At 35.9% G+C, this 18,154-nt stretch overlaps 1 protein-coding gene across 7 annotated transcripts in view; it reads left to right on the top strand.

Moving 5' to 3' along the window:
• Nucleotides 1–18,154, top strand: part of AUH (AU RNA binding methylglutaconyl-CoA hydratase) — a 218,563-nt gene that overhangs the window by 124,038 nt on the left and 76,371 nt on the right. For 4 of the 7 annotated variants that reach the window (XM_069087402.1, XM_069087435.1, XM_069087453.1 and 1 more), the window contains exons 5-6: nucleotides 5,487–5,579; nucleotides 11,208–11,264. The exons of 1 other annotated variant lie outside the window; for it this stretch is intronic. In XM_069087402.1, coding sequence (XP_068943503.1) covers nucleotides 5,487–5,579; nucleotides 11,208–11,264 — 150 coding nt within the window. The remainder of the gene's footprint in view (nucleotides 1–5,486; nucleotides 5,580–11,207; nucleotides 11,265–18,154) is intronic. 2 more of the 7 variants (XM_069087417.1, XM_069087406.1) reach the window with 2 other exon arrangements.

Below are 18,154 nucleotides of genomic sequence, written 5' to 3'. Positions count from 1 at the left end.
TTTTTTAAATTAAATTTTATGTTTATTCATTTCCACAACATTTTGAGTTAAAATTTTCTCCCCATCTTTCCCCTACCCACCACCCCAAAACAGCGATCCCACTGTATACCCCCTTCCCCAATCTACTCTCTCCTATATCTTCCCCCATGTCTCCTCCAACTTTCCAGTAGGGCAAGATGGATCTCCATACCCCAGTGCCTGTATATCTTATTTCCCAGTTGCATGTAATAATAAGTAATGATAATTTTTTTAAACATTTGATTTTGAAACTTTGAATTCCAGATTCTTTCCCTTCTTCCCTTATCACCCACCCTTACTGGGAAGATTAGCAATTCAATATAGGTTGTACATGTGTAGTTATGCAAAACATTTCCATAGTGGATATATTGTGAAAGACTTTTCCCTCCATACTACCCCACCCCACACTTATTCTATTCTCTACTTTGACCCTGTCCCTTTTCAAAAGTGTGTGCTTCTAACTACCCTCCCCCCCAGCCTTCCCTCCCCTCCATCATCCCCCCTCTCATCCTCATCACCCCTACTCTCCTGTAGGTCAAGATACCCAATTTAGTGTGTATTTCATTCCCTCCCTAAGTCAAATTCAGTGAGAGTAAGGTTGACCCACTCCCTTTTGCCTTCCTGTTCTTCCCCTCCTTTGTAAGTTATCCCTTGTCTCTTCTGAGATAATTTACCCCATTCTGACTCTCCCCATCTCCTCTCATTATATTCTTCCCTCACCTCTCAATTTCACCTTTTAAATATCATCCATTCCTATTCAGTTGATCCTGTGCCCTCTGTCTATGTATACATACATATATATATATATATATATATATATACACACACACACACTTACATATGTATTCATATGCACATATAACCTCCTATATAGACATTTATATGTATGTATATATATGTACACATATATATTCCCTTCAGCTATCCTCATACTGAGAAAAGTCTTATGAGTTACAGTTTTCGTTTTTCTATGTAATATAAATAGTTCAACTTTGATAAGTTCCTTATGATTTCTTTTCCCTGTTTACTTTCTTATGCTTCTCTTGCTTCTTGTATTTGAATGTCAAATTTTCTTTTCAACCCTGTTTTTTTTTTCATCAAGAATGCTTGAAAGTCCTCTATTTCATTGAATGACCATATTTTCCCCTGAAACATTATACTCAGTTTTGCTGGGTAGGTGATTCTTGGTTTTAATCCTAGCTGCTTTGATCTTGGGAATATCATATTCCAAGCCCTTCAATCCCTTAATGTAAAAGATGCTAGATGCTGTGTTATCCTGATTGTGTTTCTACAGTACTCAAATTATTTCTTCCTGACTGCCTATAATATTTTCTTCTGTACCTCAGAACTCAGGAATTTAGGTGTAATATTCCTAGGAGTTTTCTTTTGGGATCTTTTTAAGAAACTAAATTCTTTCAGTTTCTATTTTGCCCTCTGGTTCTAAAATATCAGGGCAATTTTCCTTGAGAATTTCTTGAAGGATGATTTCTAGGTTCTTTTTTTGGTCATGGCTTTCAAGTAATCCAATAATTTTTCTATGATCTCTCTTGGATCTATTTTCCAGGTCATTGGGTTTTCCAATGAGATATTTCACATTGCCTTCTATTTTTTCATTTGTTTGGATCTCTTTAATAGTATCTTGATTTCTCATAAAGTCATTAACTTCTATTTGATCCAGTCTAATTATGAAGGAATTGTTCTCTTCAGTGAGCTTTTGCAATTCTTTTTCCATCTGGGAAATTCGACTTTTTAAGGCATTCTTCTCCTCATTGATTTTTTGGGCCTCTTTTGCCATTTGAGTTAATCTATTTTTAAAGTGTTATTTTCTTCAGTTGGGTTTTTGACTCTTTTCATGATTTTCTTGCATCATTCTCATTTCTCTTCCCAATTTTTCCTCCACCTCTCTTAACTTGGTTTTCAGAATCCTTCTTGAGCTGCTCCATGGCCTGTATGTAGCTAGTTCATATTTTTCTTGGAAGCTTTTGGTACAGGAGTTCTGAATACACGTGAATAAAGAGTGTGAAAGAAGTGAAAGATGTCATGGAGCTAAAAACAAGGCACTAGAGGGTCTGCATCCAGATCAGATGTTTTTAATGTGGCATCCATGATTAAATTTCATGTTCTCTGTGTTTTTTTTAAAAAAAAAAAACTCTTTTGATTACTATATTTCAATGTAGTTGGTTTCCTTTTTAATTCTTTGTATTTCATTTTATTAAATTGGAAGCATTATACAGAGGAGTCAGTAGGCTTCACAGGATGCCAGAGCATGTTCATGACCCCCCAAAAGTTTAAAGAATCTCTACTCTAGGATATTTAGTACTTTGTAAATATTAATGTAACAGTTGGACTGTTAATCACCTGATCTCACTAGGTCATTCACTCAACTTATTTTCCTATTTTATATTCCTTCTTAATGTGCTTCTTGCATATAAACCATCCTTATTAATATGCTTCACGTTTTTATGCATTAATAAGCATTAAATTATTCTCCCCACTGACCGACCTTCGCCTTCTAATTCAAAAAGGAACTAAGGAGAAAAAAATCTTATAACACATTTGCTTAATGAAGCAAAACACATTCCGATATTGATCACTTTCAAAAATTAATGTCTTGTTCTGCACCTTGCCTCATCACCTCTTTCAGTTGAGTAAATTGTTTTCTTTAACTTTGCACCAATCTAGAATAAAAAATGATTGATCATTGCATTGCTTTGATTTCTTAAGTCTTTCAGAGTTGTTTGTCTTTACAATAATGTTATTGGTGTATACATTATTTTCCTTTTTCTGCTCACTTTACTCTGTATCAGTTCAAACAAGTTTCCCCAGGATTATCTAAAACTTCACTTTTTATCATTTCTTTATCCCATTATATGTTCAGTCACTCCCTGCAGTTTCTAGTTCATTGCCACTCCCAAAGGAGCGGCTGTAGTTCTATTTGTACATATCCATCTTTTTCCCTTCTTCTTTGATTTTTTGCAGTTTAGGCCTACTAGTCAAAGTCGGGTTGTACAGATTAGGAACTTGGAAAATAGTTCCAAATTGTTTTCCTGAAAGGCTGGAACCTCTCACAACTCTACCTTGTGTGCTTATTTTCTCTTATTCTCTCCCCCATTTGTCGTTTTATTTTTTTTTAACTTTGCCAATTTTATTAAATATCAGTTTTAATTTGCATTTCTCTATTAGTGATTTGGAGCAGTTTTTCATATGGCTGTTGATGATTTTGGTTTCTTCCCTTGAGAACTGCCTATTCATACTCTGTGAATTTTATCAATTGAGGAGTGGCTCTTACTCTTAAAAAAAATGAGTCAGTTCCTAATGGAAATTAGAAGTATCAGAGAAACATGTTGCAAAAACTTTCCTAATTAACTGTTTTCCTTCTGATCTTTGCTGCATTGGTTTCAGCAACTAAGTAACACAGTGGATAGAATCAGAAAAGGCCAGAATTAAACTCTGTCCTCAGATACTTACCAAAGCTGTGTAACCTTGAGCAAGTCACTTAATGTCTGTTTACTTCAGTTGCCTTATCTGTAAAATGCTGGTAATAATAGCTCTTACCTTTCAGGGTTTTTGTGAGGATTAAATAGGGCAATAATTATAAAACATTCAACATAATGTGTGGCATATTTTAAGCGCTAAATAAATGCTAATTATTGTTACTGTTATTATTTATACAAAAACTTGAATTTTATTTCATTAGAATTGTCTCTGTTTTTTTTGGTGATCCTCCGTTTCCCTTATTTACTCATGAACTCTTCCCCTGTACATAGATCTGCAAGGTACTTTCTACCTCCTCTGTTCTTCTGATGTATGATAGGGCATCTTATATCTGTCATGTATCCATTTGGTTCTTATCTTAGGGCAGCTGTGTGGCACAGTGAAGAGGCCTAGGTCTGGAGTCAGGAAAATGTGAGTTCAAATTCTGCTTGGCATTTACTAGCTATGTAACCCTAGGCCAGTCACCTTAACTTCTTTCTCCCTCAGTTTCTTCAGCTGTACAATGAGGGTAATAACAGTACATTTACCTCTTAGGATTGTTGTGAAGATTAAACGAGGTCATATATGTAAAGCAACAGAGCCTCGCAGATTGTAGCACTTAATAAATGCTTCTTTTCTTCCCTTCCTTCTTCTATATTGGTAGATATTGTAAGGTATTATTCCAAATCTAATTTCATTCGAATTGCTGTCCAGTTTTTGCCAAGTAAGGAGTAAAGTGGACTCTTGAGTTTATCAAACTTTATATTGCTATCTTCTTTTTCTTCTGTATGTTGTGCACCTAATCTGTTCTACTGACAGGTTCTAGCAAGCTAGTAAAGCTTTGAGTATATTCCAGCAACAGATCAGTCTGCTATACAAGAACCAGCCATCCCCTATAGAAAATAATAACTTAAAAAAATTTTTTTTAAATTAAAAACAGGGAAAAAAAGAAAATAGTCCAGGCCTCAACTCTTTTTTGAATGATTAGCATATTTCCATCTTATTATAACCAATCCATCCAAACTATCCCAGTGATCCCGAATTCCCAGTTTTCATTGTTCAAGCCTCAGGGAGCATATACCCTTATTCCTGTCTCCCTCAACATAATCCGCATCCCCACATCCCACCTCCCCCAAACCTCTCAACCTCCTACTCCAGAACTACACAGCTCTCCCCCTGAGTTCTTGGAAAGTGCTGCTTCAGAGGTAACAAATTATATTTCATCTTAAAACTTTTTTCCTGTTTTGTTTCCTGCATATTCCCTCCTAACACAGCTTTCCTGGCTACCCTTTCCAGCACTGGTTCAGTCAGCTAAGCAAATGACAAAATAGAAACAGGTATTTTCATTAGATAACATCAGCAAGGATACCTGCAGGGACTGATTTTGATGAGCACAACTTCTCAGTTCCATCTTTTCCCCCAAATTTCCTCCAGCCTAGAAGAGTAGCAACAGCTGCCTGTGTACTGTGGGATTGAGGACTTCCTCAGGTTCAGAGAGTGTTCCTCTCTCTCCGCAGTGCTGGCTTACTTGAGATTTGTCACATTACCAAAAGCAGTCTTGATTGCTTGTAACCAATCCTTGAAGTGGGTGGGATGCTAGTTCCTAATTTGTTGTGAATAGAATGAATCTCTCTAAAGGACAATGTCCTATTGTGGTACTTGTATATAATTTTTCTGGTTCTGTATATTATGTGAACATATGAAGGGACTTCACATGTGTCTTGGATTTCCAACCGTTGCATGTGTCCTGGAACCTTAGGACGCAAGCCCTGTGGAGAACATGTACTACCCACTATACTGTCATATAGTAAAGATTCTATTTTAGGTTTAATAGTGTTTAGTAATTAACAGATTTGGGCTGTTATTACTAGTTAGCAATATAGTATTATTTACTATGGAACTGTGTTTTTATTGAAATGTTAAATGAATATTTAAGTAAAAACTTTTTTTGTTTCATGTTTTGATAAAATATTAAATGATACTTTTTCTTACAGCTGATCTCCCAGTGCCAACTATTGCAGCAATAGATGGGATCGCATTGGGTGGTGGCCTTGAGTTGGCTTTAGCATGTGATATAAGAGTAGCAGGTAAGAATTATTGTTGTTATTGTTCAGTCATTTCAGTTGTGTCCAACTCTGGGACCCCATTTAGGGTTTCTTGACAAAGTTACTGTAGCAGTTTTCCATTTCCTTCTCCAGCTCATTTTCCAGATGAGGAAGCTGAGGCAAAAAATATTAAATAAATTGCCCAGGGTCACACAGCTAGTAAGTGTCTGAGGACAGATTTGAACTCAGGAAGATGAGTCTTCCTAACTCCAGGCCTGGCACTCTATCTGTTGTACAACCTAGCTGCCCTTTTAGCAGGTAAGAGTATGACCTGTTAAAATAGAGCTTGTGAACACTAAATTGTGAAGAATCATTCTTACTCTAGGAACGACATTATGAAGAGTTATGTTTATTTTCAGTTCATTCCCAAAATATTGCATTCAGTTTTTTAGTCCAATTTAGTTACAGCCTTCCTGATGGTCTAGATGATGTTTGGACTTCTTAGATGATAAATTAGGTGCAGCATGGAGTCCAACTAAGAAAATACTGACCACTAAACTTGAGCCACTTTTTTTCATGGTTTGTATCTTTTTAAATCTTTATTTAAAAAAAATTCTTAGTATAAATAATACAAGCACAAAGAAAATTTATCTCTGTATACAAAGTCAAACAAAAAAAATGAAAATTATATATAATACTGCAGATCTCTATTTACAGTTTGCTTTTACAAATTCTTTATTATTTTCTTCTTATGAAATAAATTTTGATACATTTTTTTACATTGTCTAAATTTCTCCTTCATCCTCTGCCCTCTCTATCACAGAGAACCTTCCCATTTCATATAATAAATAAATTTTTTAAAAAGAGGAAGAAAAAAATGAGGAAAACCTTTAAATATATTGAAGAAAATCTTGATAGTATATGTAGTGTTCTGTTCCTGTGGATCCCCTTCCCCACCTCTGGAAAGGAATGGGGAGAGGTTTCTTTTCATCATATTTCTTTTTTGGAGTCAGCCATATTTGTAATTTACAACATTCTTTTTTTTTTTTTAACTGTTTTATGGTTGCTTTTTTCCATTTAAATCATTGTTTTTATTGTACATAATGTTTTCTTGGCTATATTTACTTCACTTTTGCATCTGCCCCACCCTTTTTTCATGATATTCATTGTTTCTTATACCACAGTAATATTCCATTACATTTCTATGCCACTATTTAGCCAGTCCCCATTCTATGGATACCTGCTTTGTTTCTAGTTGCCACAAAAAAATCCTTCCCATAAATATTTTGCAATATTTATGGGACTTTTCTTTTTTTATTAGTGACCTATTTGGAGTATATGCCTAGCAGTGAAATATCTTGGTAAAAAAATTTTATTCTTAACCTCACTTTTACTTCAAATTTTAGGGTCAATCTTAACATTATTTTCTGCTTCCATCTTTTATCTCCCATTTATTTAAAAAAACAATGATTGATTTTGTACTCTTTGTAAACCTCTTTACCAAGCACTGTGTGGAGCACAAAGTTGAATAATGCACAGTCCATGTCCTCACATTGATTCTGGCTATGTTCCTGACTAATTATCTTGACCTCTTGGCTTGGTGAAGCTGCGCTCTCTATTTGTTATAGTTTCCTTTACTTCCATGGGAAATGAAGGGAAACAGTATTTTTATTAGACATTGGATGGGGGGAGGGTGGGGAGAGATGTTAATGAATCCTCCATCTACTGCCTTACTTTGTTTCGTAATCTCTTTCTCCTCCTTTCCCCCTTCCTTTCTATTGTTTAGCACCAGTCTTTTCTGAAAATAGAGGTTACATACCTTTCATATTATTTAATGCCTTTTAAAAAAATTTATTCAGTCCATAAGCATTTATTAACATCTGCTGTGGGCTCTATTAGTGATACAGGTGTAATGGTAATGTAATTTTGAATTTGAAGATTCCTTTGTGTTGATTAGGGGAACAGAAGGTATGAACTCCTGTCCCCTTGTTACTGATGTAACAGGAAAACTGGCTGAAGGAAGTACGTAATATTGTTTATGTAAGAAAAGCCCCAGAGAGGCATAGTCAGAATTTCCTTGAGACTGAGATCTGGTGGCAGAGCAGCTACAGAAGAATGGAGAACTGAGTCCCGAAAATTTGTGGTGGTGGAGCTTCTTCTGAACAGGAGCCCAGAGCCTGGAGCCAGGAGCCCCGGAGCCCAGGAGCCAGGAGCCCAGGTGACTGAAGCATGACCAGGATGCTGAGACTTTGTTTACGGCTTGGTTGAGCCTTGAATTCCTTGGAGCGGAAATGGTAAAGGAGCTGACATGGACCAGACTCTGTGAATGCCACTGTCGAGCAGGACCTTCCCAGAGAGCTGGTCAAGGAACTGGGAGCTGTTTGCCATTGAACCCAGGTAGAATCAGGGACCATGGAAGGGGATCCAGGGAATCTGAGAACAGACCCCAAGTCAAGATGAAGAAAAGACCTCTCCTTGGGTACTGAGTAATTATGGAATTAGAGTTTATTAGTGATGTAAGGTATGGAGGGTTTTGTGTATGATACTTAGTAAGACTTTACTGAATAAGTCACTGATTGTACTTTGAGTACTTTGACTATTGTTACTGATTAGTGACTGATTGAGTTAATCAAGATTTTACCCCAATAGTGGAAGACTTTGACTGTACTTTGATACTACTGATAAGTGACTGATTGAATTAACTTGAGTGACTATTTTACTTTGAGACTATGTTGTGAATATTATATTGTGATTTTCTGTGATAAGTTGAAATATGGTAAATGCTATATTTTGAATTATGCTGTACCTTGAATTTTCCATGGATGCTTTGCTTTTGTTATGGAATAGAGTGATCACTATACTGAGTAATCAGAACCTTTAAAAAGCTGTTCACAGTAGCAGTTCTTCTGGAAAGCTTCTATGTATGAATTTAGATTGAGATTGTAAGGCCAAGGATCCTGGAGGGGTGGGATGTAATAGTAATAGAATTTAAAGATCCCCTGTATTGGCTTGGTTTTTTAATTGATTGTGTTAAAACCCAGAGCTTGTGAATCCCATTTGAGGGATGGACTTGTTGTGAAAAGAGAGCGCTGAACTCTGAGGAGCTGGTGATGTGAATTTAGAGAGACACAAGCAGAGAGAGAGGCAGAAGAATTTTTTTGGAAGCAGCATCGTGGAGGCAGAGAGACAAGATGGAGAGGATTGCTGAGGGCCAGTTCGAGCTGCCCAGGACTTTTGAGAGCTGCCACCCAGAGCTGCCAAGGACTGAGGAGACATGGCTGTTATGCTGGTACTTTGTCTGTTTTGATGTTGTTTTGCCAGATCTGTCCACTGGTGAAGGATAGTCCTGTTGTTGCAGAGGTCTTGGAACCTTGCTGTTGGTTCAGAGCTCCTGAGACTGTTCTGCAGACAGAGTGAATTGCGCCCACTGGTGAAGGCCAATGCTGTTGTTGCAGAGGGCCTGGAACCTTACTTGTGGTTCAGAAGCCCTGAAGAAGGATTTTCTTGTTGTATGTTTACAGAAATCCTGGAAGAGGGTTTTGTTAATGTTTTCAGGGGTCCTAGGACTGTTCTGCAGACAGAGAATGAATTAATGAGGACACTGGCAATGTATCCTGTGGCCTTGCTAAGCTTTGTCTCCCCAGGAACAAAGATTGCTGAGAACTTGTCTTGGGTCAAGATGAAGAAAAGACCTCTCTTTGGGTATTAAATGCTGTGCTTAAGCTTGTTGTAACTCTGGGGTAGGATGGCCTATTCAGTTGTGATCCGAGGGTGGGAAACTTGACTTTTTTGTACTCTGTGACTGACCAAATGAATGTACTTTACTTATGATTAGAAACTAATCTCCATTTGAGAAGAGGGGCTTTGTGATTGACTAAATGAATGTAATGTCCAGGGGTGGAGTAGTACTTGTAAATTACTGAATTACACTTGGTGAATGCTGCATTTTGAATTATGCTATATTTTGATTTTCTCTGTTCTTAATTTTTCACTGAATAAAATGGAGAGCAGCTATGCTGGTATTTTGAACCTTGGGAAGTTGCCTTTGCTTGGCATGCATTACAACAGGGAAAGCTAAATAAGCTACTCTCAACCCCCTCTACCTCCCCCATCTTGTTTATTTAGGCATTCATTTTGTTATTTTCTTTAACATTTTAGAACTTTCACTCTTGAAATTATTTAAAGAACTATGTATGTTATCTATAATAAAGATTCTGAAAATAGGTTGTTTGTGGGTATATCAGTAAAAAAAATTAAGATCTTAAAAATGAAAGTGTCATTAGGTCAGGAAAAAGAGAATATTGATTTATTCAGCTCTCAGAACTATAGAAACCATTTGTTGGAAAGTAAGTAGAGATTGGCCCTGAGAAATTGTTAGCAAGTCTTTGAAATAGTTGTCTAGTCCTAGAAGAATATTCTAGCAGCTAGAAAATACATACTTTTTCTGATGCAGAGCTAAGCAAGTGAAACTAGGAGAAAAATTTATAGATATAATGATACATTATGGAGAAAAACAATTTTGAAAGACTTTAGGAAACTAATCAGTGATAAACTGTGAATCCAAAAAATAAATATGCAACATGTCACTCACTTTCTAACAGAGAGGTAATTAACTTAAAATGAAAGAAGACATACATTTTGGGATGTGGTTAATGTGGGAATTTGTTTTTGCTAAACTATGCATGTGTTTTGAGGGCCTTATTTTTCAGATTTTGTTTTATCTTAACATTTGCTCAGTTGGGAGAGGTGGTTATAACAGAAAAGACATTAGGAGACAAAAGAAACAAAAAAAAAGTATTAATGGCATGATATACATTTATTTCAGTATAATTTATTTCTGTGCAATGATGTACTAAGTTAAACACCAGTTCTGAACCACACTGCCCAAGTGGAATAATGATAATACACTATATCCATTTGCTTCTAAAAAACAATGCAAACAGATGGGTAGATGGATGGATGGATGGACAGATGGATATATTTTATATATATGTACAAACATGTACATATATTTCAATGTATTGCCGTGATAGGGTTGGAATGCTATTGATTACTATTACTGGTAATGAATAAGGAGCATTTATTTTTTTCAATGTGTTAAATACACAGGTTCTAAAGTGGATACTATTTGTATTTTTAATTACATTCAATTATATTTTAAAATCATTACATTTGCTGTGTAATAAAAGTGTTATAAATATAAAAAACTGAAAAAATTTAAACACGTTTAAAAAGATAAAAATAAATAGTATATTAAATTGTTTGACCCTAAAGCAGTTAAAGTCTTCATAATCATTAGAAATAGACCTTTTATAAACTTAGCTCACAGCCCTCCTGAGTCACAAGTAAGAGATGGTCTCATTTCTCTGTCTTCATATAACAAGTTATCAGGCCTGATAATTTGCTTACTTTAGTAGTCATTTTGTATGTAATAATTATGTAGTGCTGAACTAGTCTCATTTGGGAGAGTTGCTTGGGTCTTTTAATATGTGCAAATTCACTGAGACATTTACACGGTCATGCTTTTTTATGTCATTGTAAGGCATCTTTTTTATGTAAGGCATCTTTTTATGTCATTGTAAGATATCAGATTGTTCTAAAATCTTTTGTTATAAATGTTTTAGTGTAATAAAAATTTACTTCAAATTTTGTTTTTCTTTTGTGTCATAGCCTCTTCTGCTAAAATGGGCTTGGTTGAAACAAAATTGGCCATCATTCCTGGTGCAGGTATGAATTTAGTCTTTTTTTTTTAAGGCAGTAGCTTTTTTTGTATAAAAAGGAAATTCAGCTATGTGGTCATAATTTATTGATGAAAAATGTAAGAAAACTGTTTTTCCCTTTTGGTATTTCTTTTAACTCTTTAAAAGTGAATGTTAATGATCTAGAAAGTTATACCACTTATTTCTGAAGGCAATGTGATCTAGTGAAAAAGTGTTGGATTTTGAGTCCAAGGAAAATGATTCAAATCTTACCTCTGCTACTTAGTGCTTGTCTGAGCTTGGGCAAGTAGCCTAACCTTTCATTGTATTAGTTTCTTCATCTGTAATTGATGGAACTGTACTATGTGGCTCCTACATCCCCTTCCAGTTCTACTTCTTTGATACTATAAGGATACTCTTTTGTGCATTTGTCATGTGAAGGGAAATACGTATGGGATTATGAAAATGAATGGAAGTATTTGTGCATAGCAATATTTCTTTTTTTAATTAAATTTTTGATACTTTTTGATTTTTATATAGCAGGGACTTCACTAGGTAACTCTTCTCTTCCCTCTTCCCAGAAACCAGTCAACATTTTTGGGTCTTAGAAAGATATTTCTCTACCTCTCTAAGAAATGGGTAGAAGTTAAAACAATATAGCATATAGTAACATTGAAGACTATTTAGATTAATACATAGTGCTGTTTATTATACTGAGTAATTTGCTAACTGATACTTTTGTGAGTTAAAGAATAATACTCCTTTTCATAATACCACTCTTAATTCCAGACAGTATTTAAAATAGAATTAAAACAAGTTAGCAAAAATAGTGGTCTGCTAAAAAGAAATAAAAACTGTCTAAATGTATAAATGAAACAAAATTTTAATTGATTTTAAATTGAATTTTTATTTTATTCATTTTTTATTGTTTGTAATCAATAAACATCTGACTTTCTCCCTCCTACCTCCTACTTTATCCCCTTTGATAGGGTGCAAGGGAAGAACAGAAAAGAAAACAAAAACCCTTGCAGCAAATGCCAGTTGTCAAGCAAAGCACATTTCTGTATTAGCCGTGTGCAGAAATGAATGTCTCACTCTGTATGTCTGGTCTCATCACCTCTTAGGAGGTTATGTCAGGAGTTGGGTAGAATTAATTCTAAATCACCCATTCTCTGGAGTAATGGTTGATCAATGGATTGATAAGTATTTTGAAGTCTTTTGGAATTGTTAATTTTTTACAGTGTTGTTATGTTATAATTTGTTCTTCTGGTTCTGCTCATTTAGCATTTTTAAAAAATGAGTTTCAGGTGGCATTCTCCCTATTCTTTCCTTATCTGCATACTTCTACTTGTGTCCCCTGATTATGTGAGAAAACCACTCTGTATTTTTTACCTTTTCTTCCCTAATGTAACCTTTCACTGTCTCCCTTACTTTTTTGCTTTTAAGACCATAAAAACATAACAAAAACTCGAGTCCTCCATTTTATTTGATTCCATGAATCCCTCTGACCCTTCAGGACATTTGCATGTTTCCCCCTACTCTCCCAATTAGAATGGAAATATTGCGTCCTTATAAAGTTTTTTTTTCTGATTGTCACATATATTTTACCTTTTTATGTTCTCTTTATTCTCATGCTTGTATTTCACAGTTTCTACTAAGTTATAGTAGGCTTGGAAGTCTTCTGTTTCATTAAGATGTCTATTCTTTGACTTAGCTATTTTCAGCAATACAGTAATCTAAAACAATCCCAGAGGACCCATGATGAACCATGCTGTCTGCCTCCAGAAAAAGAACTAATATTGTCTGAATACAGACTGAAGTATGCTGTTTTTCTCTCTTTTATTCTCTTCTTTGTTTAAGTCATCTTATACAAAAATACTAATATGGAAATGTTTTTACATGATTGTACATTTACACATGTATTACCTATATCAGATTGAGTACCATCTCAGGAAAGAGAACGAAGAGGTAGGGATAACAATATCACTTACTGTAATGCCAATGTATATTTACACTGCCCATAATCATGATCAAGACCATGACTATAAATATTGTATGACATGCTATTGCAAAATATACCAGATTCTCCAGGTAGAGGACAGAACTGAAACATTTATTTAGATACCAGAAAACTGAATCCCAAAACCAGTAAGCCAATTCCATCATAATACTAAAGATATTAAGAAGCCTTAATAACCCTGAGAGCCACAGCATCCTTCAGCCTTCTCACAAACAAATGCAAGATCAGTATCTACTCATGAGCTTATCTGACTCCTTGCCTGAGTGTCCTCTCTCCCCCATCATCTTGCTGGCTCTGACTACCAGCTTCCTATGGGCTCTGCTTCCCTTCAGCAAATTCCTCCCACCACAGGCTCTATGTGATTGTATTTAGCCTATTAGGGAATAGAGTTTATCTTCACAGCTGGGAAGCTTCGTGTGGGCTCTGCTGTACACTTCAGTAAATTCCCTCCATCACAGGCTCTGTGTGACCACATTCAGCCTATTAGGGACAGATTTTACTTTCAGAGTGAAGAGTGTTATTTTTTTTTTTTTTACAGGGGAGGTCTTCAAACTCCACCCTAGGTCTATTAAGGGGCAGGGAGGATCTTCAAATTCCCATTCCCATTTCACCTACCAGGCATGGTTTTTGTGGAGATCAAATGAGACAATAGTTGTAAAGTGCTTAGCGTAGTATCTGGCACCTAGTAAGTTATATGTAAATGTTAGCTATCATCATCATTATTATTATTCCTCGTTAAAAAATTTTTTATTGCTAAAATCAATACTGCTATCATGGACATTTGCAGACGTTCACAGTGGTGAAAAATTTGAGCAATCCAAGTACATTCCCAGCTGAGTTTGAACAAGGTGAAGCTCTGCCTTCTTGTTTCACCTCTCATACTGTAAATAGATATTCTTTTTACTGTCTAATTTAGTTCACATTTTTAGAATCTTAGTGCTTTTTGTTGATAGTTTTGCTGTTTAAAATGGCCCCCAAGTATTTTACTAACATGCTATCTAGTGTTCCTAAGTGTAAGAAAAATCTGATGTGCCTTTCAGAGAAAATCCATGTGTGTTAAATAAGCTTTGTTCAGGCACAAATTATAGTGCTGTTGTCTATGAGTTCATTATTAATGAATCAATAATATTGCACATCCAGAAAAAGGAAAAGGAAATTGAAGAGAAAAGTATGAGCAGATGCTTAAGCATATCTTTAAATAGATCTTAATAATCAAATGTGCCAGATTTTTAGAGATAAAATTGCCTTACACACAAAGATAGTTATTTGATTAGCCATGTGAATTATTAGAGAAAATTTTTAAATGTTAATACTTTATTTTAGAGCTTGAAAAAACAGCTAAAAATTGAAAAAGGAATTATTAAATGGCTATTGCAGAGACTTGCTAATTATGTGTTCCATAATTGTGAGGCATTTGTCATAATAGAAATTGATATCATATCCTTTGGTTTTGTTATCGAGAGAGCAGCACAGTTTGCACTCTTTCTCTTTTTGGGAGAATGCCAGCTTAGATACCCAAGCAGTGTGCTTTCTGTAGTGATTGAGAGTACTAAGGAACAATTGTGTTCTTTACAATGGTTGATACTTTTCAAGTATTTTCATTTCTGTTATATGTTTTATTTTATTTATTTTAACAATACAAAGATGTATGGAAACATTTTTGTCTCGTTAGGTTACATATTACAGAAGAATATTAAGGGAGTGATTGATTCTGAAGACCTTCATTTAATATGACTGGGAAACTATTATCAGTCTTTATTTAACTTTTAGTCTCTTTTAGGAAATTAGGTAATGGTTGAGGAAGGGAACTCTGTTGTCCCTGATGACAATATTGGGAATATTACCAGACAAGAATGAAAAACTCTTGATTGATCCATTGAACAGCAGTACTATATTTCCCCCAACCTTGGCTAATTTAGGGTAATGATTAGCAGCTAAATAAGGAAAAAAGTATTGAGTTTACCTTTGACCGAAAGGAAAAGAAATTTCTTGGAAGGAGTGATCAAAGAAACTGGTTTTAGGAAAATTATTTCCCGAGACTGCTAAACTAAACTCAACCTTGGATAAATAGTTACTGTAGAATTGTGTATACTGTCCAAGAATTGTGTATGTATGTGTGCGCGCATGCGTGTGTGTGTGTGTGTTATATTGTAACTTCAAAATGGCATTTGAGATAGATTTTTCAAAGGCAGAATAGATCATAGTTACATAAAGACTAAAAGGTGTTGAGGTTTTAACTGTAATCAGAGTGATTTCTTCTATGTTTCATAATTTGATCTGAAGGCAATGCAAAAAAAAGAAGAAAAAGAATAAGCTTTTTAAAAAGTTTTGAGCTGTGGCATAAATATTGATGTGCCCTGTGTACAAAGGGAAACCTAGAAATTTTGTCCAGTGGTATGGAATCAAGGAATGAATAGTTTCACCCAGGATAGTTTGGTTTGTCATCTGAGAGTAGTCAATCATAGTATCAGACTTTATAAAAAAGAAACTATTAACAGACATGATAGACATAGAAAATTTTCTTATGGCTTTTTTCTGGTTATAATGTCAGTAATATTGGCTTTTTAGAAAGTGGATTTCTATATAGGGAATGTTGATATCTTTTCTGGTTGTCAAATGGTTTCACAGCTGATTCTAGCTTCTGGTTTTATAGTTTTAAGAATCCTGTTGTATTCGAAAGATATTAAAAGATATTTCAGAGAAGTTCATCATCAAAGAAGTTTCTTGTCACAGGATTCTTTAAAAATTTATAAATTAAAAACATTTTGGGGGGCAGGGGTCAGAGAGGGAGGAGGCCACATCTGTGATTTCATTGCTATGAAATGAACTTCTAACAATTCAGATCAACAGCTGCTCTACAACTTAACAATATTAGACAGCTGTATGGGTCACAGACTTCTGATGTTCTCTGACCCTGGAGAAGGCTATATATACCTCTGAGGTGAGGTTTGGTTTTGGGGCTCACTTTGGGAAGAGTTGTGTGATTTGACCAGATGAGCCTCTGGGCAGCCGTTGAGCCCCCTGGCTTTGAAAACCCAGATATTGGTGCTTCTCTCTCTGGTGACTAACTAGGTATGGATGTAATGGTCAGATAGCTGGAAGCTCTCTCTGCTGAATTGTGTTATTTTCTCTGTCTGTGTTTTTGTCTGCTTTTGTAAAGCCAAGCACAGGCAGCTTTCCAGAGGACTACTGCTGTGAACAGCTTTCAAGGTTCTGATTACATAGTATAGCGAACTCTCTATTCAATAACAGATCAGAGCAAAACATTCACAGAGAATCAAGGTACAGCATTCACAATGTTACAACTTATCACAGAAAATCAAAATACAACATTCACCATGTCACAACTCAACAACTTATCACTAAAATGGCCACGTAGTTTTCACCAAGGTGGTCACATAGTTTTGAACAAAGTACAGTCATTTAGTAACTCAATCATTTAGCAACTCAGTTATTCAATCAAAAGTACAAAACTGAAAGTCCTCCACCCATGGAGTGCAATTAAATTAAAATTTTATCAGTCACTACTCAGTACCCTCTTAAGGGGTAGTGGAAAGTACAAAAGCCATCTACCCCTAGGTCACAAGTAAATCACAATTTCATCAGTCACTACTCAGACAGTTTCATCAGTCACTACTCAATATCCACGGAGAAGTCTTTTCATATTGACTTGAGGCAAGTAGCTACTACCTGAATCCACCAAACTGTCACCTGGGTTCAAAGGCAGACAGCTCCCAGTTCCTTGTCCAGCTCTCTGTGCAGTTCCTGCTCCACACTGAAGTTCACAGTGTCCAGTCCATCTCAAATCCTTCACAGCCTCTGTTCCTGGGAAGACAAGGCTTAACAAAGCCATAAGAACGTTCATGCACATTAACAAAGTCACAACAACATTTGTACAAAATACCGGCACCACAGCCATGTTTCCTCAGTCTTTGGCAGTTCCAGCTCGGGAGATCCTCAGCAGGTCTGGCTGGCTCTGAGAAATCCTCAGCCCCATAAGCTCCATTCTCGAAATACAAAAATCACTTTATCCAGCCTCCATGTGGCTTACTCCAAGAAACTCTGTCCCAGATTTCAATTCTTATTCCTCTTCTCAGTTCTTCTCAATCCTCAGTTCAGTCTTCAGTCCCGCAGCAGCTGCCCCGCCTCCATGATGCTTTTATCCCAAGAAGTTCTGATTTTCCTGCTTGTGCCCTTCCTTATATAAGGTATAGGTCCTCCCTGCTCAGCCCTTTCCTGTCACCTCAGCAACAGGGGCTCCCTGTTCAGCCCCTTCTTGTTATGTCAGCAACAGGGGATCATGCCTTCTGTTTCTTTAACAGAGGCTTAATTTGAAACGAGGTGCTCAGTCCCTCTTAGGTTGGCAATACAAAGGGATCTTCAAATTTCATTGCTATCACAGCTTGTAATTTCTGTTTATGTTCTCTGAAGTTCAGGGTGCTGACTTTTTCCCCTGAACTAGGTAAATGATATGTGTTTGATTGATTAAAGTGAGATTATTAACCCTTTTTGAGTTGCTTTCCTTTAGAAAAGCAGATCAAAGAACCTGTGCTAGCAGCCATCCTGGGTATGCTAGGGTGCTTGTTGCTATACCAGTATGTTTTAAAAGTGAGTCTTGAATCTAAGTCTTCCTCACACCAAATCTGACTCTATCATCTATGCTGACTAATTACAAAAATAGCTGGTGGCAATGGAATTTTTATACATGAAATTATTATCTTTGTAAGTCTCTCACATGGCTTACTCTATCTAGCCAACCCAGTCATGCTTCACATTCTGCCCCAGACCTCATCTTGCCATCTGCTTTATATGTGTCCAAAGATGGATGCTCTTCCTTTCTCCTCTTCCCAGCTCTGGAGAAGTTAACAAATAAATGCTATCATTGTTACTGAAGGACC

The sequence above is a fragment of the Petaurus breviceps genome, unplaced genomic scaffold, assembly GCF_028583685.1.
Source record: "Petaurus breviceps papuanus isolate PSGF00001 unplaced genomic scaffold, PetGlider_PUasm1.0 118, whole genome shotgun sequence".
NCBI classification, from domain to species: Eukaryota; Metazoa; Chordata; class Mammalia; order Diprotodontia; family Petauridae; genus Petaurus; species Petaurus breviceps.
This window is presented reverse-complemented; position numbering and strand designations above follow the sequence as displayed.